General features: G+C 38.5%; 1 protein-coding gene across 1 annotated transcript in view; it reads right to left on the reverse strand.

Moving 5' to 3' along the window:
- The window catches only part of Erich3 (glutamate rich 3), a 77517-nt gene that overhangs the window by 48503 nt on the left and 2569 nt on the right, over positions 1 to 26445 (reverse strand). The window contains exons 2-7 of the mRNA XM_019204677.2: positions 25154 to 25247; positions 22540 to 22665; positions 18661 to 18732; positions 16862 to 16990; positions 12667 to 12825; positions 7933 to 8151 (exon numbers count right to left, since the gene is read on the reverse strand). Coding sequence (XP_019060222.1) covers positions 7933 to 8151; positions 12667 to 12825; positions 16862 to 16990; positions 18661 to 18732; positions 22540 to 22665; positions 25154 to 25247 — 799 coding nt within the window. The remainder of the gene's footprint in view (positions 1 to 7932; positions 8152 to 12666; positions 12826 to 16861; positions 16991 to 18660; positions 18733 to 22539; positions 22666 to 25153; positions 25248 to 26445) is intronic.

Below are 26445 nucleotides of genomic sequence, written 5' to 3' on the forward strand. Positions count from 1 at the left end.
TCTTATGTGTGAAATGAGAAACTGGAGGGAGAAACTTTTCAAAATAAAATAAATGGCAGCCTTTTACCTTTTTCATTTCTCCTTATTCAATTTTTTTTTTCTGCTGAAGCATATTTCTGATAGTGACATCTCTTGGGTCTATAGTTACTTTATCATTCTGTGTTTCAAAAATATTCTCCAATTATTGCCACCAAGTAAACTTTTCTAGGTTCTAACAGGTGGCCCAAGTGACAGCTCATGGTTAAATACGTGTACTATGGAACAAGCCATTGTTTCTTTCAGTTGACTAAACAGCTTCTATATGTATCATTTAACTGCCAAGTTCATAACGACCTCAGGTCGATGAAACTGTAACAAGGTTTCATGACCCATTCTTCAGCCTCACAATTCTCCATTAAATTTCAGGCATTGACCCAAAACTGGCTTAACTCTTTCTTCTTTCCTTTCCTGGTTGCTTATGACTCCCTTTCTACTCCTCTCCAGATTTCTAAGGCAAACGCAATGAGACAAATGAACAACAGGCCCAAGGAGAGGCTCGCCACTCAGCCATTATATATGTGCAATACTTAACATTTGATTGATGGTCAGAGTTTTCACTGGGATCTTATTATCCCCACCAGACCTGTGCCCAGAGCATATCAAAGAGATTCTGAAGGCGTTAAGTACTGGTTTTCTTTGATAGTGCCGGGTGGCCATTCCTCTCCTTTCATTTAACCAAACCACGGTAAACTGAAGCCGTTATAGTCTTACCTAGACCACTGTAGGACTCTTAGTAGGGTCGGTAGAATTTATTAACCAAACTGGAATGCATTGCTAATTATTATGCACAATAAAAAATTAAAGAAGAAATTTGCAGTGTTCAGGGAATGCTGGTATATATAGTGACCCTACTAATAATCCCCCCACTCCAATCTGATGTCCCTCAAAATCTCCCCACTCCTGGATATAAGAGGGATCTATTATCACTAAGTAGATCAGGTGACCCTTCCTGTTTAAAATCCTTTACCAACTACCAATGTCTATGAGATAAGTTTCAAAAGTCCACAAATATAAAATATACTCTCAGATTCTTACTATTTCTCTATGATTGCAATTTCTTAGGTTACATTTAAAGTTCTAGCAATTGAATATGATTGCTTCAAATATGATAACCTGTTTTAAATCTCCAAACCTCAATACTTATATGAACTACAAGATACTGAAACTATCTCTTTGCATTCCTCTCTCTTTATGCCCCCAGCATCTTGCCAGTGCTGAGATATAGAAGCACCTGGCAACAGACATGGAATAAAAAATTCCACATTTTTCCTTTTGGTGATTCAAAAGCTACAAAAGATTGACTCCATCCTAATTCCAAAGCTTTTTCTATTGAAGTGAAGTAAGTAGCAATCAGAAAGTAAAAATCGATTCACAGCATCCTAGTAAACCAAATACTACCTTCAGTGGCTAGTCTTTCTAAAAGATTGATCCTAAAACCTGGCCATAGAAAGGCAGTTCCCAACCTAACACTAATGGCCGAGAGAGAGAGAAAATTCTGGCTCTAGCTGGAGGAAAAGCATTCCTGCCAAAAGGCTCGGGAAGTAGCTGGTTGAAATAGAAACCTCTTCTCCCCACTCCACTCCCTTGGTTCTTCCTTTCTTTTCTTGGTGTCACCATGTTCTCAGTCTTCTTCCTGCTGTCTCTCTCCTCCTGCCCATTCCTTCTTAATAACCCTTACCTCCTGCTTACTCCTGACTTGCCAGGATTGCTCTGCTCTGGAGGCGACGAAGCTCTAGATTTTGAGACTCCCAAGTTGACACAAGATTGTCCTTCCTCACTGGCTCTTCCTCTGGGTGAGAAGGCTGAGAATCTGACCCTCCCAGTGAAGAATCTACACTTGAATCCACCCGCTGCGGTGATCCCAGAAGCATCCCAGGTCACTCCTTTTCTTACAAGACTTTTTTCCAAAATGCCAGGTGCTCATAAGAGTTTGACGAGCTGGCTCTTTAACTGCTTTTCAAGTCCTGGCTAGTCGTGTGGTTATCAAACAGCTATGATAATTTTAAGCAAAAGCATCATTTAAAAGAAAATATCTGAAATAAATCAAGCCTATTAAAAGATATGTTGAATTACTTTACTTTGAAACCATGTTGTTTTCCTTTTGAATTCTCAAATCTTGGTCCACTGGCAAGAAAATCCAAGAGTGCAAAAGACCAAGACAATGAACTGACTATAATGGAAACTGAAGGATTTGTATTACACAATTGTTCTAGCAAAGGTAATATTTTGTAGTCTTTATTTAACAGTGAGGGAAAGGGATCTATATAGGAAAAAGCATCACTGATTTCCATATTTGCCTATGGATAAAAAGAATAGGAATTTAGTTTTTTTACTGGAATAACAAAATATCTTTTATGAATAAAATGCCTATAAAGATGTTTGTCCAGACGTAAGCCAAATCAGGTACCTGTCTTCAAAATGCAGGAATACAAGTAAGGAATAAGAAAAGTCCGCACACATCTGTACTAGCAGAATGGGGACGTGAGTGAAGGAATGGTATCTTTTTTTTTTTTTCTTTTTGGTGTTTTGAGACAGGGTCTCACTATGTAGCTGAGACTGACCTAGAACTCACTGTGTAGCCCAGGCTGGTCTCGAACTCACAGTGATCCTCCTACCTCAGCCTCCTGAGTGCTGGGTTTAGAGGTGTGCACCACCACATCTGGCTTAGGAACAGTATCTTTTTGAAGACAGGAAAATATGGAATTCTCTGATGAAGGATGCATAGATACACGCTACGGAGTGGGGGCCTCATGATCTCACACCTAAATCTCTCTGGTGTTCACAGGCAACTTGAGAGAATGAGTATTTGCCTTCCTAATACAAATACCAGCTAAGCTCTAACTGGGCTTTGTGCTAAAGAAACACCTGACCAATTACAACTGATGTCTTCAGAGATTCCAGGAAAACAGTCTCTCAGGTAAGCCTCATATAATTTGGATATGAGGATTACACATGTAAGTCCGAAACATCAGCTTTCCGAGTGGTACATGTAATCTGCTGCTAATTAACTCTGTGCTCTTGGGCATGTTATTTCACCTGTCTTGTGTCAGTTGCCTCATTTGTTAAATGAAAAATTTATCATGTCCCTTTCAGAAGCTTATTGTGGACTTCAGATGATACACTGTATGTTAAATACTGAGCAAAATCACCACCATATTGTAAAGACCCACTGAATATTAGTTGTAATCATTTGGTCATTATTAATCATAAATTTCTATATTTTTATGAAAAGTTAACAAAAGGCAAACATACAATAGCAGGCAATTGAAAGACACAATATGAGGTGATTTGAAAATGGTTGAATTTCCAATGGAAAGTAAAAGCACATTGCAGGAATAGGTAAATGGACCAAGGGAAAGCAGGAGTAATTCAGGCTGGTGTGGATAGGAGTGGGAAGGGAGGGAGGCAGAATCTGAGAGGCCCCCAAAGCCAGATTATGAAGCCAGTCTTCTTCTTCTGACACCTCGGTCCCTGGGGCCTCAGTGACCTTGAGCTAAGCAATTCTTTGATATCTCTAAAGGACTTGGCTGACAGAACCCTTAGCATCTGCAAAGTAACAATCCATCTCCTCTCTCAGGCTGCATACTCAGAGTCCATATTCCTCCACCATGAGCATCCCAGGACCAGGAAACATGAAAAGCAGAGTGGTCCCTGTACCCCTGAGCGCAGTGAAATTACACATCCAATCCCAATTCTGCCTCATCACTCTTTCCCATGGAAACCACATCTCTTCTTCACTCCGTCTGCCCCCTGACTTTCTTATCCTAGAGCTTCCTTGTGTGTCCTTTGCATGAAGTGCTGGGTGGATAATTTTATCCGCCAACCTATTGTGGACACAATGCCCAGGCAGGCATCGAACGTTAGTCTGGATGGAGCCCTGACTGACGCACCTGCTGTCGTGTCCTCTTGGGAACTGGGAATATTCAGCTATCTTTTCGATGACAATTGTCTCCTTATCTATAGAGGGCACCACATCTGAATTTAACAAAAGGCAATCAAAAGAAAAAGGGAAATACCTGCATTTTAAAATATCCAGGTGGAAAACTACAGCTGTTTCCATTAGGAAAGGGCCAGCTAGTAGAAATCTTAAGCAGAGGAACGTGTTGGGAGTTACCCTATAGAGTTCATTGTAGAATCCACTAAAACTGAGATGAATTTTGTCTCCTTTTCTTTCCCCTTCCTGACCCTCACTCTTCCCTTAGTCTAACTTCCTAATCACCATGTGAAGCCCATTTCAAATACTCTCCCTGAGGCATTTTCCAATCTTCTCAGTTAGAAGTCATATTTCCTTCTTCTGTGTTCCCATTATGCCTTACGTGCACCACAATGATGGAACTCATCACAGTTTATCATGGCTAATTGTACACATTCTCATCTCCCTTGTTAAAAGGAGACTAAATCCTATTTCTGAGAACAGGACTCAGTCTTAGCCATCTCAGTAAGCTCAGCACCTAGCACAGTGTTCATCATAGTCAATAAAAGCTCAACTGAGCTACTCGTTGACTTAGAGGCATGACAAAAGCACACAGGTGATTGCAATAACCAGCCCCTGACCTAGAGATGTAGTGAAGAGAATTTGCCAGATACACAAGATGTTGTCAAGCATCTGGAGCTGTGCTGAGATAGCAAGATGTTCTTTCCATTTGGTTGTTGGGGCTTTGAAAGGTGGCATTCAAATGAAATGTGCTGTACACAGAAAATAATCTTTGAGTTTCAAAGACATGCTGTAAAAATGTACAACACCTCTTTAAAATATTTCACAATGATTCATGTTAAAATGATCATATTTTGGATGTACCTGATTAAATAAAATATATCATTAAAATTATCTCGCATATTTTTCTACCTTTTCTAACATAGCTGTTAAAACTGCAAATGTGGCTTCTACTTCTTTTGGATGTCTCTGATCTGGAGAACTTAGAAATTTACTGGACATGTAATGCAGAGAGGAGAAGGAAACCAAATTACTGAAGAAAAGGCCGTGCTTAAAGAGAAATAAAACAATTAAATAGAAACACTGGCCTAAGCTGTAACTATGTTGGACTTGAGGGGCAGTAGGACCTATCAATTGGACATCTGTAATTGCACAGGGCTCATTTGAAAGGCTCTCAGCAATAAAACAGAAGGAAAAGAAGTAGAAAGTAAGAAATAGATGTTAAGAATATCAGAGCATTGGTCTAGTAGTTCTAAAATTGCCACAACAGGAATTCTCAAAGGAGAAAACAGACAGGGTGAGGAGGGAGAAAAAGAAAAGAAAGAAGGAAGAAAAGAAAGAAAGAAAGAAAGAAAGAAAGAAAGAAAGAAAGAAAGAAAGAAAGAAAGAAAGGAAGGAAGGAAGGAAGGAAGGAAGGAAGGAAGGAAGAAAGAAAGAAAGAAAGAAAGAAAGAAAGAAAGAAAGAAAGAAAGAAAGAAAGAAAGAAAGAAAGAAAGAAAGAAAGAGGGAAAGAAAGGTAAGAGTGTAGCCCATGGATGGAGAGGCAGACTGGCTGCCAGAGCCCACACACCTGCTAACTACACACTATGGCTCTAACCTGAATCCTGTCTCCCAGGGGCACCTGGCTCAGGTGCTGGTTTATTCATTTTTCATGACCAGAGAATGGAGAAGTTACTTCTGTTTCTCCTGTATTCAGATCCAGAAGCCCATTTCCCTGGCCATATTCCTGATGGACACCAGCGTCTGGCCTGCAGCGGGACCTCACCAGGTACTGGGATTCTGGGGAGCATTGTTTCCTTTTCTGGCTTTCGCAGGAAAGGCTCTTAAAACTGTCAAGGAATCAAATCCAGAGTCTAACCCAAAGATCATTTTTTTCCTTCTACAAATACTGTCCTTTCATTATAGTTACAAATGAACTTTCTTCTAAAGTTTAACTCACATTCTTGATAGAACTCTAAAGAAAGACAAGGATACAATTAACACAGAAATCAAGACAACGGTTTCTCTGGGAAACAGCAGAGAACTGAAGAGTCAGAATGTAGGGGCTTGCGTGAATGTAATAGGAAAATAAAGTTTGATTTCATTTAGTAGTGCAAATGTGGATATTTACTTGACTACTCTTTAACTTGCACTCAGAGATTTAGTACATTCTTATGAGACATAAACTGTTTTTAAGAGTATAACAGCTAGAGTTGATCCCAGTGATATGATTCAACATTTGAAAATTAAATGCTGTCCCTCAGTTATGTGAAAATGATGGGAAAATCACTGTTCCTGTTAGATGGGAGGTGCACTCTTCGGGGATTCTGTTAGTTGGACTGGTGGAAATAGGCGCAAAAATGCAGAGTTCCTAAGGGCTGGTGATGTAGCTCAGCGGTAGAGCATTTGCTTAGCATCTGTGAGGCTGTAGGTTCAATTCCCAGTAATACAAAGAAAAAATAGAACCCAAATATGTTAGTGGATATGGTAGATTCTATTATTGTTCCAAATATTCATTGCCCATCTCTATGAGAGGATAATGCATCCCATCCCGTGGCTGTCAGGCTTGGCCAGAATTTGCTTCGGCAGTGGAATTCAAGAGTGAGGGGCATGGGATACTTTTGAACACAACCATAAAATTACACTATAGCTCTGTCGGTCATGAGGTCAACACAATCCAACTCGTCAGACAGCTGTTCCTCCAGTCTGGGGCCCAGAACTGCAGCTGACCAACAAAGATGATCAAGGGAGCAAGAAATAAAACTCTGTTGCTGTAGACTGTGGTTGTTTATTAGATGAAGCTATAATATGTAAGGCTTGGGTGTCCTGACAGGCAGAGATGAATATTAGAGAAAAAATAAGAAGTCCAAATTAGAGAGGAGGGTGGCAGTCTGCCCAGTCCACAGGCTGAAGGAGGGTCAGAGATCAAGGACAAGGGGCAGAGGGTGCTCCTTGGGGAGGAGAGAGAAGGCTGTGTCAAAGAAAGTAACAAAGGGAGAGCGCTACAGAAACCGAGTTATGAGGAGGAAACTGGGGCCAGTGGGAGAGAGAAAGTCCCAGCCTTTTGAGAAGGTCAGAGGTCAGAACAGCTACTGGTAGCGAGAGGTGCACATGAGGTGAAGAAGGCATAGGAGCGTTAGACTGCCTCAAAGTGCTAGACCCACAGTTGACTAACATGGTGGTATTTCACTCCCAGAAACTCAGTGGATCCGTGTACCCGACTGTCTGCTAAAAATCACAAATGTTACATATAAGTAACATGGGTTTGATATTTACTTAATGGGATTGAAACGTTCTCATGGCTTTGTAGCATCATGAGTTTATATAAAATTCATCTGGCCTTAGAATTATGTTTTGCAATGACATTTTCAGGAAATGTACTATAAAGAAACACTGAAAGGTTTTTTTTCTAATTTTTTCTAATTTTCTAATTTTTCTAACTTCTAATTTTTTTCTAATTTTTCTAACAAACGCTAATTTGTCATCAATCATTAAAAATCAGATTTGATAAGATATGTGATGCTTCCAGATATATTTAATTCCCTGGATTTTCACAAATTAAATGATAAGATACTTTGTATGAAGGAAATAAGTTATTTAAAGGAAATAAGTTATTTGGAAATGGATGTAGCTTACACTAGATTTGATCACAAGCTTTAGAGTTTTCTGTCAATTGTACTAAATTAGTGACTCTACTGAACTGTTCATATTTTGAGTTTCAGACTCACTTAAGCTTACACTTAGATTACTATTTTCCTCTATGCAAGGCACTTTGTCTGTTATTTCCTCCCCAAACACTTCTACAAATCTAAAATTCAAATAGTGCAACATAATCTGTGTTAAGTTAATAAAGGAAAAATGTTGCTCTATAGTCACCCTGGTATGCCAAGGACGTAGCTCAGCCCCACAGCACCTGCCTGGCAAGCAGCAGGTCCTGAGTTTGATCCCTGGTACCCAAACCAACACACACATATAATCACCCTTGTGAAGAGAGGTTCTAAGCCATTCGGCGTGGTGGTTGGATGAAGCCTCCTCCTTCTCCACATTTCAGATTGGCTTTCCCTTATGGTCTTTCCATCTGGGGGAGGAGGTGGTGGAGGAATAGGTATCGTGTAGCTGTCCATGTTGGGAAGTTGATATGGATTCATTTTCTGAGATTTCTCTGTGGACTTCCTGAACTTCTTCATCGCCTTCTTGCCCTGGAATCACATTTTGTGATGTAAGGACCACCGAAGCTGTGGCAGGGACCCAGTATGACCCAGTATTTAGTAAGACAAGCCTGTATGACTGACTTTGCAAACAAGAACAACTGAGACTGGTAAGCCACTCCCATCTGCTGAAAAGTGGCATTTGCAGCAACCACAAAAAAATTGAATCTGCATACGTTTTAACCTCATGTAGTATAGTTTCTGCCTACATACAGGGATGAGACTTTCATTGCAATCCATCAAATCCCTGGGGAATATAGTAAAAGTAAGTAATTTAAAATCAAGAAGTATGCAATGCTGTAAGATTAGGTAGAACACTCAGCAACATGTAAGTTGGTACTGTTTTTTACATTCTAGCTCCACATATCCAGAAATGAGTGTACTAGTGTAAGCAAGGCAGTGGGCAAATTACAATCTCATGCACTGTTTAAGTGAATTACTTTAACCTTTGTGAAAGGGAAACTGCATACTTATATTAAGGTGCCTATATTTTGACCTAGAAAGTCTACTGGTAAGTAGAAACTCTACACACACAACCACAAAGTTCACTAATATAAATGTATGTAAGGCAATACACGTGTGCATGCACAAACACACATACACAAAACAAATTTAGTTGACCCATCAAAAAATGAAAGATTTCAAAAGTCAATGTTTGAGTTTTGGTTTGTAAAAAATTCACACCAGGCTATAAAGAGAAAGATGGGAACCTCTTTATCTTAGAATAAAATAATAAACATGGCCTGGTCGTACATTTCTTTGAAGTAATTTATATGTGAATTTTGATTAAACACAATATAACTGGAAAAACTTGAATAGGGAGTTGCCAGTGGGGATGTAGCACATGTTTCTTTATTCAGCATTTATTACCTTAATCAACTCTAAAGGTATAATTAATAATTGTATTATGTTTATCAGGTATACATGAATCTATAATTTTCACAAACATTTTAAGGGAGGAAGGAGTAATAGAGACCTAATGGAACAAATGTAAGATAAATCATTGACTAAATTCACCTGTACATCTAATGTAAACTACTCCTGCATTCCTCTCTCAACTACTCACAAACTGGTTATTTTTTGTGTATCTAAGGTAATTCTTTAAACTTGAAGGATTTAAGGATTTTGACAATTTTTTACCAATTTATTTATTTTTATATGTATTTATTTTTCATAATACAAATTTATATCATATTTACATTTTTATTTATAATTTATGTCAGTTTGACCTTCCTTTGAGATGCTTAATAGTGAAAAGTTATTTTTAAGACAGGGTAGTTATATACTCCAAACATTTTAATTGCTAATTAAGTAAATAGGCTAAATAAGTAAAAGTAGGTTAAATTTATAGCCCAAATTATGATAGGAAACAACATTTATATGAATGGAAGGGGATTTAAATAGATTGGTCACCAAGAAGTTTACTATTTTGAAAATGGTTGACATTGCATTGTGTTGTGTCCTTATTTTGCTTTGCTTACATTTTCTAGTTTTTCTGTAATAGGCTGCATCTATATTGGAATTAATAAGAAAAAATAATAGGAATAATAAAGTCAGTGAATTTAGAACACTTTTGGCTTGGAGATTTTTAAAATGTATTTCTGACTAGCTAATACAGAATCGCATGTCTTCTTTGGAAATGACTTAATTTTATAAAAAAATAATTTTTTTTTCTTTGCTTATTTAGCTCATGGAATCATGGACACTGATCCATGCCATTACTGACGATTCTACCATATATTTTAAATGTGCTTTTGTACCTTATAATGTTTTCAAACAATACTCTCACATACTAAAGATTCTTCTAATTGTTCACTATTGCAAATAGGACAGTAGAAAATATTCTTGAATCTATTTTTGCCTATAAGTGTGGATTCCTTAAACTCCTAAATGTAAAAATGCTTGAGCACATTCATTTAGGATGGATATTCTCAATATTTCCTTTACAAATAGCTGTACTGATTTCTCCCATCTAAGTACTAACCAGGCCCGACCCTGCTTAACTTCTGAGATCAGACAAGATTGGGTGCGTTCAGGGTGGTATGGCCATAGACAGCTGTACTGATTTCTCCTGGTACCAACACCATAGAGGAATTTCTCATTCTGAGGTTATTCATTTATTAGTCGTGTGATTACTTTTACTTGCATCTCAATTTGTTTTTTTACCAAATCACTTTTGCCTAGAAACCCTTACTCTTGCTACTAAGCAACAGACAGCCTGTTTTTATCTATTGCACCCTCAAATACCCCATGTGCAGATCCTTTACTCTGTTAAAAAGGAATAAGACACATATATTGACTGCCCCAGTATGTTCGGGCTGCTAAAAAAATAAATAAATAAAAATAAAAAGGAGTAAATATGTGTTAGGTCCTCCCTGCACACTTAGGCATCATTCAATTATACTTCAATTTCTAGTCTGATTTTACATTGAAACATTTTCATCATACAGAATCGCATGAAAGGAAAAGTCTTTTCTCATAGTACATTTTGCTTATGTGCATTACTCTATAAACACCAGCAAGTGACTTCTGTCTGCCTTGATAACGAATATAGCACCACTTGCTGGAGGAGTACCTAGCCCATAATAAGAGCCAAGAAAAAATACATGCTGAATGAAAAGTGAGTTCGGTTACTTCAAACTAACGTGAAATTGATCTCAATCTTGTCGGTACTTACGAGGTACATTAAATAAAGATCATTCAATAGCCCTCACTCCAAAACTTGGAAACAGGAAAATAAATCTCTATGTAGATTTAGTAGCAAATCTATACAGTGGCTTAGAGCAGATCTGGAAAGTCAACTGAAAAGAAAACAAAATCACTGCCTACCCAACAGAACTTGGGTATTATTATTATTAGGTTGATAATATTGACATATCCAAAAAGAAAATGTACCATTGAAAGTAGAATTAATAATTATTGGAGCTTATAAAAAAATACAGTCACCTTGGCAAATGTGGAAAGTACTCATCTGAGTACTAGCTAGGGGAGAGGAAATCCTACCCGTTTGACTTTGAGTATTTCTAGTTCTAATGGCAAAGCTATCCCTGCAAGACGCAGGAGGTCTTTGAGTTTTCTGGTTCTTAAGGCCAGCCCCTTCCCAAGATGAGGTGGGTGCCCCAGGACATCTGAACCTGTCCCATTAACATTCTGTTCCTTACACCACATCTCCTCCTTCTGATTCCGTGCTCACCAGGCAACCTTCTTATTGTGACCTGGCCTTCCAAGTAGCATGGCCTACAGGGAGGCATTTCTACCAGCTGTAACTGTTTGATATCTCTTGAATTAGTGGTCCCTGTCTTGACTTTCTACAGGCAGAAAAATGACCTGGTTGTTAGTTATTTTCGAGAGCTTGAGACAATCTCCCTGGACCAGACCATTCTTAAACATCAGCTGAAATGGCAAATCTGGGTTGTGGCCTTGCTTTGGAGACTAGATGCTAGAAAGTGCCAAACTAATTAACTTATGACCCAACAAATTCCTGTGTAGCTCTAAGCAGTCTTCTAAAGACAAATAGCCACCGCTTTTGGATTAATATCTCCTGCTTTCTAAATTAACCGAAATAAGTTATGAAAAGTATTACACAAGCTGAAAAGCATATGAAATGAATTAAATTATGAGTTACTCTTTTTAGAGTTATATTTAGACTTGTACTGTGAAGCAAAATCATTTGTTTATCTGAATTAATGTCTTAGTGCAAGATTACCTGTTAGCTAACAAAAATATTGCATCCTTAATTTCATATGTCTAGTGTTTCCTAGTAAGGCATAATTCATAGAGCATAATTCAACCCTTTTCAAATAATGATAATTATTCTTAGGACACAAGTTCCTTATTTAGCAGGCAAATGCTAGAAACACAAGCAACATCCCCCCTAGTTAGTGATGTCCTAATTATTCCTCCCTGTTTAAAGAACATTTCACAGTCACCACACCTTCTTCTGGTGCTGTATTTAAATAAGTAAGGATTGCCTGGCACATAACCTTGAAAGGAAAGCTGAGTTGAGCTTCTGGATGTGATTAACTCAGCATTTCTTAAAGGTGGACATTCTTTTCCTTCTATATTCAATCGCCTAAGAGTCAAACTTGAAGCAATTTCATACACTGATGGAAAAGTAAGTCAGCATGCAAACGCAAGCCTATTCTGAGAAATTTTCATTTTCTAGATTTCATGCACTTAAAATCTGGAGAGTTAACACTGAGCCAGTTCTGATAGAAGCCATCTATGGCTATAAGGTCTTTGCTCTTTGTTTTTTAATCACCCTTCCAACTGAATAAGAATCACATAAATTATTACAAATCTATTCTTTATGTTTTCTACTCAATAACAGATTATCTAGGCCTTCCAGTTAGAGTAAGACACAATTCATCAGAAGCACACAGTAAGTGTTTAATAAACACATGGCATGAAATTCAACAAGTGGACAAGTTGAATAGAACATCTTAGACTGTGATGAACCAAACCTCTGCTCAAGAATAAAAGTGTTTCGTAAAAGATAACATTTACCCCAATAGGAAATGGAGCTTCATTTTCCAGCAGTGAAGTTTTTGATCTGGATCCCAAAGTTGGCTTTGGAACAGTCCTCACTGAAGGATTACTAGGAAGAGGCTGTAATCTAATTGGAGGCTGCATATTTCCAGGGGCGGTATATGGTCGAGGGGCTGTCTAGACAATTAGGGGAAAAAAAACTCCATTTAAATTAGTATTTTGACACATTTCCAGAACCAATTAATAACACAACAAATTGCCTAGAGTAATTAATGGTGCCTTTTTACTGAACAGATTAAACTATAATTATGCCCTTCCATTATACATACCCTCATGACCCAAAGTATTTGTTAAAACATATGGTGTTGAAGTCCTCTACATAACTAAATGCCACAATTATAGAGTATTCTAGACAAAGGAGATGTTCTCTATCACGTTCCTGTATTTTTATTCATACTGTAAACTCACTGACAATACTTAATTTATACTGTGCTTAGAATGGCTTTGCTCATTAGATGTTAAGTTGAATAATGGTCCTTTTTAGAGATCTAAAAGGATATTGTAATGGACTCATTTCTGTTTCAATGTTTTCAATATAAATTCTACTCTGAATCCTTTAAGCCTTAAGATTGGTGCTGAAGTAAAAGCAGACAATAGGGTAGGCAGATGCTTAACTATATAATGTATTACCATTTATCCCACTGCGTCCTTGATATTTTAAGAAAAAAAGAAAAAGAAAAATTGTAACTGGCAACTATTTTCCATTTCCAGGTCTCCTGTTCACCTTCTTGGCCTTGCTCTGGGAGGCATCCCTTTAGGAATTCACCAGCTAACCTCAAAATTGAAGTTGGATTTTACCCAAGAGGACAGGATGACAATGAAGTTGAACCCCCCGCCCTGTGGGCTGTAATGGGTCAACAGCGTCCCTTTACCTACGCCCACTGTTGGTATTGGGAAGACTTCTCCCAGTCCCAGGAAGATCTGATGATTGTGGAATCCAATCCCTGTCCTTCCCCTTAGTCCTAGGGCTGTGGTTTTTCACGGTGCTGACCCCAGCATGCCTAACACTGCTGGTTAGTTTTCCTTAACCCTGCCCGCATCTTTGTAAATAGTTTCTTTATTAAACACTTCCTAATTACTCTATTAGTGTGAGCCATCTGTTTCCTGCTGAGCCCCCAACTGAGACATTTTCCAATCAAAGATGCATTGCAGTGAATACCAAAAGTGCCAGCATGGAGCATGAGAAGTGCCTTTTGGGGGCATCAACCAAATAGTGTAAGTTTAGTAGAAAGATTAGCAATGTGTCAAAAATGAAGAAAGAAATGAGGCTTTTGACCCAGTTGTTCTATCTCCTCAAGATAACAGAAAACTTGTCAAGAATAGGACATGCGCATTAGGCTAAGAGGGTACGAGAAGGATGGTATGATATATAAGTGATTCGTGAGCAAAGCATTGTATATCAACTCAAAAGAATGATAAGCAACAAATATTCAATTCTGGAAAATTGTGTGTGAATGCATTGAAAAATGTTGATAAGGTAGATTGTACTCTCAAATATTAGTCTTAGTACCACCTTGAGAAGCATGTTATCCATTGTTAAATCTCTGATTTTTTAATTCGATATTTACTGAATTCCCACCATAGACCTGGTAAGGAGATAAAAAGGAATTAATACTAAATACAAGAAAGTCAGTGTCAAATGAAACATACAGATACCGCCAAAAAGACAACAAAATACCTGATGACAAAACTCAGAATTAAATTTGTTAGAATATTTAAAGCAAGCCAGTGCAGATAACAGAAATTCAATTTTCACACACACAAAAAGATTTTATGCAAATGGTTAAACATGAGAAGAAAATGGACAATTAGAGAAGAATGGTAAATTTGAACACCAAAGGACAGCTATTTATGAGCAAGATATGAGGAAAACAACAAACAACACCTCCCTTCTCGATTTTTTTTCTTCACTAGTAATAGAATTTTTGTCTGGAAACATGGCTGTCTTAAATGAGGATTGTATTTCCCAGAATGCCTTTCAATTCATGTAGGATGTTTGCTTCTGTGTTGGCCAATGAGATGTGAGAAGTGATACATGAAACAAAAATATGAAAAATCTCATGTAGGAATTTAAGAAAGTGGGTTAGTGCAAACTAGACCATGATCTATTGGCTGTTATGCTCTAAATTTTACTTCAGTGTATTTGCATACAAATATCATTCAGTTAGATGAATGTGGCAGTCAAATGTTCAACTGATTACATTTATCCCTAAAAACAAATCTGCACCATTAACTAACAGCTGTGAGTCACAAACTGTTGTGGCTCACATCAGAAACTACCTTAAATTTGCTATATTTTAAATTGTTTGGAATATGTTTTCCTGCAATAAATATGGCACGGGAGCTGTACCAGAATGGAAATTGACACTGACTACCTGCTGACTATTCAGCAGAGCTGAGCATTTCTAATTCTTAGAAGACATCAAGGGGTGAAATTTCCTAGAATGCACGGAATGAGTTGAGGTGACTCTCCACAGTTTTAATGGCAGCGGTGCAGCTAAAAGCCCACATGCTATTTTGAAGGTTTAGGTGCAAATAGTGACCGGGCACACTGATGTAGTGTCGGTTGCTTTCTTTATCCACTTGAGAAATTTTTTTTTTAATGACAGTAAGGATTTTTATCTTCATCTCAGTGGCACTTGGGGTCAGGAGTGACATTTAAAGCATATGTATTCAGATTGAGAAAACAAAAAGAAGAGCGCCTTGATTTTTCATAAAATAGAAATACAATCCCAAGCCCACAATAGGTACCCCTTCAGGTGCAAGGGCCCTACAGGGGGCGGCCAAGTGAAGAATCCTGGCTTATCACAGGGAAAGACTTGTGAAGTGCTGGTGTTGGTGTTTCCTGTAATTTTTAAATTACTTTCTCACTCCTTCCACATTAAGATCTCCTGGATGTATCATAAACTATTTATTGAGGGTGTTCAGCTGGAAAATTGAAAAGAAAGCTTTTAAGGGGTTTTTCCTCTCTGAAACAGGTGGTAAGACAGAAAACAGTACTTAATTGTTTCTCTTGTTTCACCTAGGTTAAGCTTTTGAGAATCTAGTGAATTGTCAGCCAATAAAAGAATTATTTGTTCATATGTACATACACATAGAGCCTGAAAATAAAGTAACAACAAAGGAAGGAGGAGGGTTGCTTTTCACCACTTGAGTTGTTCATCAGGAAATGTCAAAATATGTTTATCCTTTGAGAAATACTGCTATATCTGATGAACCTACTTCAACATTCTATGAAAAGCATTGCAATTCTCTATAAATATTATGCAGCACAAAAAGGTTCATGCTAACAAGGAAATGTATTAGGTTACACAAGAATAAAGATGTAATCAGGCGATTCAGTAGTGACTTAAACTACCAGCCTCCAAGAAATATTTTTGCACATCCGTTCCTGTAATTGTTGTTTCAAAAGACCCTCCACTCTTTTGAGTAAATATTAGCTATTTCTAGGTTATAGATTAATCAAATTCGAATAACAGTCAGTCTCCAATTTCTTCAAATATAATTTCTATACATTTGATTATACTTTTGATAAAAGAAGTGCAAACCTTTGTATCTAGCTAACGCGCAATATGGTACTAAGAATGCACTGATAAAGTACTAGAGGAAAGGAAAGAACAAAATTTAGTGGTCAGAAATACAGAACATGTATGAAACAACTCATGGTTCAACTTTTCTGCACTGTAGGAGGCTAAGGAAACAAACAGAATGGGGCAATGGAATAGCTTAACTTGAGGTTATATGGTTTAGAGCAGCGGTGGAGAACCTAACGGCAAGCATGCCACAGTGGCTGTTTGTACAACTGAAAGCTCTAAAAGGTTCGCCATCACTGTTAAATGTTACATGAGATAGTCTGGACTTTTCTGTAGGTAATACAGAGCCAAGGAAAGTATCTAGGCCTGCAAGTGACATAAGTAATCTGCACAAGAAAACAAATCTAATAGTAGCAAGAAAAATGGATTTGGTAGGAATGATTTTGATCAGGGAGGAGACAGTTGAACAGATATAAATCTGTGGTTTTTGTTTATTCTTAAGACGATGTTTTCATTCAGCGGGACTCACATGATTATGCAGGTATCCTTCCAGAGAGAATTATTTCTAATATTAAGAAGAAATCATAAATTAATTGCCTGCGACTGGTTATAGGACTCACCAATGTTAGTGGACTGGAATGGCCTTCACTAACCAGAATATTATGACCACGGTTCATCTTTGGGCCAACTGGGGGATGAGGAGACAGGACTGGCATGCTATTTTCAGCAGACTGTCTTGTGAGCATCCCCTGGAATAAGAGAGAAACTTAGTGGATATGTGCATGCAGGAGTAGTTAGTCACCTAGACTAGGCTAGGCGGACTGGCTGCGAGACGAGAGGCACCCACGCTCATTCCTTCAGGAATGCTACTTCTGAGGCCTGTCTTTCCACAATCACCAGGAATCTGGGCAGAGGTGAGAGGCAGGACAGTAAATCTGCTTTAACTGTGCAGAAAGACACTGACCGAAGCACTGTTTCCGACATTTTAGCAAGAGTTTATTAATCCTCTTTAAACTGATCACTATCAAAAAGCACAAGGCCGTTCAGTAGTCTGATCAGTAGAGACTACCAGAAAGTAGTACTTTTTCTATTTCGGAAATAATGTAATTATGCCATTAAGCAAAAATGGTCGCATATTAAGTAAAGGGGACCTGAAACTTTTTTTTTTTTTTTTTGCCAATTGCAGTTATGTAGTGAAAATTACGACAAATAAAAACTCTAGGGGGAGGAAGTGGATGGCTATGCTGAGTCTCTGCCAAGACTCCAGTCTTTGTGGGCACCTGGGGAGGAGTGAACAGAACACAGATCCACGGCAACCTGGCTGTCCAGTAACTATTTTTCCCTATCAACGTTTCAGCAGATAAATTAGAGCACCGGTAACTCAGTCCTTGGCATAGGACAACATCAGCAAAGCGGAGTTAACCTCACATCTTTTCAGCCCAACTCTTCGGAGCTTAAAAACACTGACCTGTCTTCTGCCACTCAACAACGTTTTTGTAACAAGATTATCTTTTGACCCTGATGAAACAGAGGTGAGTGTATCAGGCAAGAGGGAAAAATTATGGTTTTAAATGGCAAGTTGCTCTACAGAAGCTTTACAGATGCTCATCATTTTGTGAATCATGTCTTAGGCCCACATTTGTAACACTACACTGAAAATTAAAGACAACATGCAATTTGGAATGGCTCAAGAAATTGAATAAAACTGCCAGACTAACCTTCAATCTTTCAAACATGCCTAATTGAATCTCTCATGGCTTGCTTCAAATTTATATATCTCATAAGTTCACTGCAAGGAAGGGATATCATATACAAAAATAGAAAACAAGCAAGAGATTTGAAAATGCTCAGGACAGAACATCTTAAATCTTATTTTGCTTGCTCTCTCTGAAGAGGATCGTTTCCACCACAATTTTCAAGGGTGAGTCACATGAAAATCTGCCATTGTATAATGCTCACAATGCCCTATTTGCCATAACACTCAGAACATTACTATCTATTTTTACTTAGCCAGGTAAAAATTCTTTGGGCACCATTACAAGAAAATACTAAAGCCAAATTTTAAACTTGAATTTTTTTTCTCTTATAAGGGTTGGTGCCTTATTAAAATAGTTTTTCACACAAATAGCTTCTACTTTGTCATGATCACAATCATTGATAATGATGATGGCCAAGATTTAGCTCAGTTAGAACCATTTATAATTAATTTTGTTGGCACATTTATGTCCTTACATATTATAAGGACACTCATCATTGGAAATTTGCACCTTTGCATAATCCATCTTGGTTCTTACCATTTTTTGACCTCAGCTCTCTGTTACTCAAATGTAAAGAGCCTTAGGAAACTTCAAGAATAACGCCAATGGTTTTTGAAACCATAAGATAATATTATGAGAAAATGTGAATATATATCGCTTACCTTAAATCTCTGAACCTGCTCCTTCCTAGCTAAAGTCTCCAGTTTCCTTTTTATTTCAAGCTGATGGTAACGCTAGGCATACGGGAAGGAATAGAGGAAAGAATCAATCATAGCAAATAATTTTTAGAAGAAAATAATCCCAGTAGCTAACTAGATTCTGAATTATCCCTCTTGTCATTGCAATGGAGAAGAATCACCTGCAAAAAGTGTGCAGGTGGGAATATAAATTGGTACTACTCTTCAAAAAGCCAATTACAAATGTATGTCAGGCAGCCAAAAGTATTCATACCCTTTTACCAATACATTTCACTCCTACACCTTAGGGAAAAACTGAATAATAATGATATAATGTTTTATGAATAAAAATGCTATTGGAAAGCATTGTGGGTTTTTTTTTCTTTTTTTCCAAACAAAAAGCAGAAATAAAAGAAGTTTTGAGGAGAATGGTTAAATTTTTGGCACATCCATATAATGCAGTAGGACATAATCATTGGCATGGGAATTATGAGGATTTTGTTCTTTAAAATGGCAAATGCATGTAATTCAAGAAAAAGTAGGACTCAAAGTTACATAGAAATACCACTTAATTGATGAAAACGCTTTTCACGTGCCTGTCCTTGTGCTACAAAGCTACTTTGCATATGAGATAGCCATTTTTTCATATACTCATTGGTCATTTATACTTCTCCCTTTGAGAAGTGTCTCTTCGGTTCACTTACACATTTTTGACTGAGTCATTTATGTTTCTTCATATATTCTAGATATTGTTACTCTACCAAAAGAATGGGTGGGGAAACAAATTCCCATCCTGCAGATTGTCTCTTCATTCTGTTCACTGTTTCTTTTGCTGTGCAGAAGTTTTTTAGTTTGTTTTAATTCCATTTATTGGTTCTTCATATTACGGCTTGTGCTACTCCGATTCTGTCCAGGAAGACTCTGCCTATGCCTGTGGCTTCAAGGCACCCCCATGTTTAATTACCAAGCAGTCTCATTTTACAAATGGAGACACTGAGGCAGATCATAAACTTGCCCCAGATCCTACGTGCAATCACCTAGACAGCTGTAATTTGAATCTTGTTCTATCTGACATTAACTTCTTATTTTTTGTTTTGGTTTCTCAAAATCATGTCCCTCTCACAACATAGCATGAGATTATTAATGCATAAACATGAGAAGAAGAAATTAAAAACTGTACAAAGACAGTAATTTCTGTGAATACGAACTATTTGTGATTATGTTCCTTTACTATGTTGTTTATATTTTCCAAAGATTCTGTAAAATATTGAGCTATAATTTAAAAATAAAACTGATATGAAAAGAATTGCTCACAATTCAATTTGAAGCCATTGAGATGCATTCGAAGGCCGTTTTATTTCTTGGCCCTTTGTGGGGGAGAAGGCTTGTTTTTCTGGTTTTGATCCATTTCTGCTTTCTGGGGCACCCTGTAGCCTCAGTCATTCAGCACCTAAGTATCATCAAGCCTCTGTTTGACACTTCCGTTCCCTTTCCCTCTTTCTCTGATCTTTCATCCACTCAGTACCAAAGTCTATTACAACCTCCGTCTCCCACTTATTCTCAGCACTCCAGGCAGCCTGTCCTCTTCACCATCCTGACAGCACTTTCCCCAAGGCCACCGATGGCTTTGTGTCCCGGGATAACCCCACTGATCTCTGGGGACCCATCCTTTTTAACCATTCAGAAGAGTGTAAGGGCTCCTGGCTTCCAGGACAGCACACGCTCAGGTGTGTGTTTTTCCACCGGAAGGCTCTTTCCTGTCTTGCTGGTTCCTGTGCTCCAGAAGTCCACCCCGCTCCACACTCCTCACTCTCCCTCAGTCCTCCTTGTGCTGTTGCTTTAAAGCTTTCTTCATCTTCTATGCCTCTGCAGACAGCTGCATCTCCCTCACATTACCACTACTGCCATTAGCCTGCATCCTTTGGCAACAGCTTCCTAATTGACCTCCCACCTCCAATCTTTTCCAGCTCATTAATCCATCTTCCACATTTTTAGCAACATCATCTTTCTAAAACAGTTCTGCTCATTTATTTCACTCCCCTGCTGGAAAACATTTCATCGCCTCATCACCTACGCTTCAAACTGAGTTGAGAGTTTAAAGCTCCCCCGGAAACGGATCCTCAATTTGTTGGATATAGTGGCACTTCCTGCCATTGCTCCCAACCAGCCCCACTGCACAGTCTGGCTTCAGGGAGCTTGCGTTTCCATTCACAAAGTACTGTTATTTCACACCTGCGGTCTCCACTGTCCGGAATGTCTGTCCCAAGTCCTCATGGGAATTCTCATTCATTTTTAAGCATGCATTTCAAATAGCAGGAATTCTGTTCTGCTTCCTCTGACAGCACAGAGGAGACCATCCTGCCCTTCTTTTCTGAGATACTCGATGGCTTTCTTCTTACACTGGATCATTTCCTATAGTATGTTTTTAAATTATATGTACAGCTGCAATATATACTTTTATTTTGGCGAGTGGTAAGCCTGAAATTAATATGGGATGAAATTAATACGGAATGGTTAAATCGTGGGGTTTTTGTTTGTTATGCTTTGTTTCAGTTTTCTTTAGTGGTGGGCATTGAATCCTTTGGACTGAGCTACATCTCCAGCCCATTTTTTCTTTTTTCTTTTGAGACAAGGTCTCACTGAGTTGCTCAGGCTGGGCTGGAAATTGTGATCCTCCCTGCCTCCGTCTACCAAAATGTTGGGATCACAGGTGTGTACCATGATGCCAGGCTGGTGGTTAATCTTGGTTGCCATCTTGATTGGCTTGAGAGAACTAAGACATTAGTAAAACACACTTCTGGTGCATCTGGGTGGGTCAAGGGGGTGTGGGAAAGGAACTTGAGTAAATCTGAAACTAGATATAGATTAATTTTGTGCTGTACTAATTTTTAACAAAGTTTTACAATTCCTATTAACAATCTTATAAGCAAGTGAACTTGAGGGCCATCAAGAGTGATTTTTATAAAATTCATGCATATGATATAAAGCAAAAAACAAATCCCTAAATTAAGAGGTTTTCTATACATACATATACACATTGTAAGCAAACACTCCACTTGATCAATATTACAGCAGCATTATAAGAACTATTTTCAGTGGTAACAATCTTAGCATTGGTTTACTGATGATTCTACAGTTGTTCATCAATGTTTACTGCACCCACAGGTCAGTGGTTTTACAAGCCAAGTTTTCTGATTTACTGCTGTGTGGTGAAGCCAAGAAGTGACATACTTTTTCACAGAGATTAAAATGGTGTTGATGCTTGAAACTACAAGTTTCATGGAGCAAGGCTGAAATAATTTATCAAGTTAGCTAGATATCCCACTAAAAATGCCATGTCTGATAAAAAAATTGTTGATGCTTGGGTTGCAAATCCGTGCTGACCAATGTGGCCTGAAGTAGGAGGGACAGCAGATGTTTCAATGCCTATTCCTTGAAACTTAACATACGGCAGGGCTTTGAAGCCTTAAAAGAATAGCAGATCTGAAATAATTCATGACAGTGGAATTACTGATATTTAAGCAGATGTCACTTTTTAAAAGCAAATGTAAATTAAGGTACAGATGGTGAGGGCTGGTATGTTTCAGAGTAGCCATTGTAGATTAAAAATCTACATTTAGAAAATTAAATATCACAAAACACATTATGATGCCCATATTTTTTCCCAACTGAAATAGAGAAAAGCTTGCACTAGTCTCTTGGCTCCTGCCTACCTAGAGAGATATAGAATATTACTTAAGTCGCTGGGCTCTCTACTTTTTCATGAAATATAGGAAGAATTCTCTGCTTCTGGGTACAGATGTATTATTCATTATCGTATCATAAACTATCACTTATAAGGAAGATAGTAATAAATAGCTGTACCTCCATGTCAAGGACCTTATGGAAAATAGCCTGTGCCAAGCATTCCCGAATATATTTTTGATGATCCCTCTTCATTATATTTAGCTTATATTCTTTCTCAGAAAGTATTCTTCCACTTCTTGTGATCTATAAGGAATAAATAAAGCGAACAAGGAAATACAAAGTAGAAAAGAAGTTGTTAGTCACTGAAGGGAAAGAGGGGAAAGAAAGACGGAAAAAGAGAGCAGAGAGGTAGCAGAGAGAGTAGCAGTGCCTTCAAAGCCTAACGGAGCACATGGCTCGGGGTGATAAACTTTCCCTTTTAATGAATATTTCATAAGGCAACCGGGGAAAGGAAGTCTCAGACACCCACCAGTGTGAAAATACGCACAGGTGGTGCACCTGGAGTTTAAAACAAGGTTTTCATTAGGCCAACAACGTTCCCTCGATGGAACCCAGGTGTTCTTTTCATGGCTCTTTTTGGACACATTCTGGGAAGAAGGGGACGCGGCTACCTTGAGCTGGGGCCCTGATCGCGGGACTGGATGGATGAGCTCACCGAAGCGCCTTGAAGGGCAGAGGAGGCCGGCTACGGAGGAGCTCATCAGTTTAAAAAATAATTGGTTTCATGACGTTGTTGTCCTTCTGCTTTTTCTTCTGCTCTTCAGTGCACAGTGTATTCATTTGTTGTGATTTCAAATTTTACAGATTATACAGTGCTTTAGAGAGAGAATATTCAGTGTTCGGCTCCGTTTCTATCACCACATGTCCCAGGAGTAGCAGTTTGTTTTCTGTGTATTTTTGTTTGGCTCTTTTCCGTGGAAATATTTGTATATTTGTAATTTTTTCTATATCTCCTATAAACACGGGGCATTATTCTTTCTGATTGTGCACCTTTTCCACTTACATAAGCCCCACTCTTGTTTTATGGTTAATGCAAGCTGCATGTTTATTCTTTATTCTGCTAACAGTAGGTTAAGCTTTTGTAAAATATTAGTGTTGCGATCAACCAGAGCTGTGTTACAATTGGCTATTGATATCGCAGATGCTATATATTATCAACAGCATATGTACATATATTCGGTATATGCACATACATTTTCTTCTAATGAAAGAAAGGTATTTGTTATAAAAAATGTGCTTAAAATGACCAATAGCGCAATTGCGGTCTTTAGAATCCTCACTGCCTTTCCCTTGGCAGTTAACGTGTGTCCTTGTCATCTCTCCTGCAGATTCTGCCGGATCTCCCCACTTAGATTAGAAGCTCCTACAGGGCAGAGGTTCTTAAACCGGAACCTGTATCAGAGTGCCTCGGAGAGCTTGAGGAAGAGCGGATTGATGGGCCCGCCTCTGGCTTCTGATTCAGTAGGTCTAGGGTAATGCTCTCGCATTTGCATTCCTTAACAAGTTCCCGGGTGAGGCTGAACTCTGCCTCTGAGGGTTACCACTGCTGTAGAAAAATGGCCAAATCTCCCTGATCTGAGAGGCCGTGCATGGAATCAGAGTTGAGTAAGTGCTTGGTAATGACGCTAGGTATATACAAAGCCTTTCCCATTTACACATAAAGCGCACAGATTCTTACCTCCCCCCGAAAGGAATGTTATTAATGACCATGATAATCACAAAAGGATTTGTTGCACAACTCCAGTTGTAATGACAATTCTGGGGGCTCAGCATCACAATCTTTATTTCACAATTGAGGAAGTTGAGGCTGAGAAAGTTACGTGTTCTGCTCCTGATTCTCTGTCTTATTAAAGGCAAGTCAGGCTTCAGCCAGGTTTGTCTGATAACAATGTCCCAGGAGGCAGGAAGCCCGCTCTGAGATCTCTCCAGGTGGAGTGCGGAGCACATAACAATTACAAACCTGAGGCGTGTTCTTTCAACACCAAGGCAACAACTGTTAAGAAAAATCTACTGTGCTTTAACAAAGTCAGTAAACAGCTGACACTTTGTGTAACCACACCCTTGCATTCCGTGGAAATCCATAGCATTTTTGAAGATCTCCATATCATACGCTTTTAGAGGAATGGAAATTCTGTGGAAAGGACAGATATGAATGATGCTGGGGAAAATGTTGAACTGTTCATGTTTTCCACACCATATTCTGTGATCATTAAAACCGATATTCTTTTCCAAAGACAATAAAATGTTCTTCTTAGTCCTCACTCTGTAACAGTATCAGGTCCATAGAATGTGTTCAATAAATATGTGTCAAGGGCTGCAGATTTAGCTCAGTGGTTCAGCCACCTGCCTCCCAAGTACAAGGACCGTTGTTTGATCCCTGGTACAAAACAAAAACAAAACAAAACAAAACAAAACAAAAAAGAACTGTGTTGAATACATGAATGAACAAACAAATGAACTATGCTGTGGAACGCTAATAGAAACAGCCTCAATAATTTATGTTTCTTTAGCTGTCACTCTGACCTCTCTTCTCATCTTTTGAAATAGCCTCAAATAAATAAATCAGAACTTTGGAAAGCAGGTAATTTTCCTGAAATGAGTAGGGGAAGAAAAACCAAACCAAACCAAAACAAAAAAACATGTCACCGAGTAGCTAAAAGAGGAAACCTGAAAAGATTGGGAATTACTGAATTTAAACAAGAAGGTGGGTAGAAAGTAAAACAAATCTTACCAGCCCTGATCTTAAGAGATGCCTTCTTATCCTGGTATTGTTAAAATATCCAGCCAGGTGTTTATCAGTCAGGCTATTATACGCCGCAAGTAATCTGAAACGGAAAAATGAAACCATTAAGGTTTTATGAACTGTTGCTTGATAACCAAGGCAATGCATGACTCTCTCCTCCTGGGCTGTCTGTAACCCAGCACTCATCCAGCCCGCAAGTCATCATCAGTGTGCGTGTTCAGTAAACATTTACTGAGCATCTGCTATTTTCTAGGTTTTATGGTAATAACTGGCAGATCGTCCTGACTTTGGTTATCTTGCAGACAATTACGGAATTCAAGAATGAGCAACTGAATGAGGGTGAAAGCTCAGTACTAGAAATGCACAAACTCATAGGAACCCAAAGAGGGGCAATGCCACCTGCAGTTGTCAGAAAAGCCCTCAAGATGGAAAAGGCATGATGGAGAAGCACGGGCTCTTTCAGAGGGCTTTTCAGCCTCTCCTTACATACCCTAAACTCTGATCCCTCGAGCTTTCCTGCTTTCCCTCAACATATTTTCTCAGGTCATCAGGACGCTGTCCAGTCCCTCAACTGCCAAGACCCATTCCTCAGCTTCAGTGGGGGGCTGACAGGGATGGACAGCCTCACCCTTAGGAAACCCTCCTGCTATGCACCCCTAGCTCTGCACCGCTGACCTTTCCCCTCCCCGTCAGCCTGGAGCTCCATCCCATATCCCACAGCGTGGAATTCCTGTTTCCTCGTCTCCTCTGTTAGCTTGGGAGGCCTGAATGGTGCAGGGCTCTTGGTGTCCCTGTTACTGTTATCCGCTAAGTTTCTGAATAATAATTTGCATAGTGAATGAAGACACAACTTTGTAACTCACTTTTACTGGAGTAAGTTACAAATTAAGTATAAGCTAGCATTTTTGAAGTATTAACTTCCTGGAGTATAGCTAGATGCTCTTATTAATTCTATATCTAGCACCAAAACATTCTTAAAGGTATTGATTACCTTGAATGTAGGATCCTTAAGAGATTAAAAAAAAAAAAAAGAGGGCCAGGTTTTTCTTTTTCATTATTTAGAGAATACTTTATTAGTTTCTGTAATCAAACCCATGTAGATAAGACCTTACATATTTAATACAGTGCATTACCCCTGTACAAATGGAAAAAAAGATTAACATTTTTAGACCAATATGGCTGTTAATTTCTGTACAATGCCAACTCAACACAGTAAACTGGGATAACTTTTTCCAAAGTTGACAGCACAGTTAAAGTTTCCAAAATTCAAATTATATATA

Source organism: Fukomys damarensis, unplaced genomic scaffold (genome assembly GCF_012274545.1).
Source record: "Fukomys damarensis isolate Sample0158 unplaced genomic scaffold, DMR_v1.0_HiC HiC_scaffold_33, whole genome shotgun sequence".
Taxonomy (NCBI): domain Eukaryota; kingdom Metazoa; phylum Chordata; class Mammalia; order Rodentia; family Bathyergidae; genus Fukomys; species Fukomys damarensis.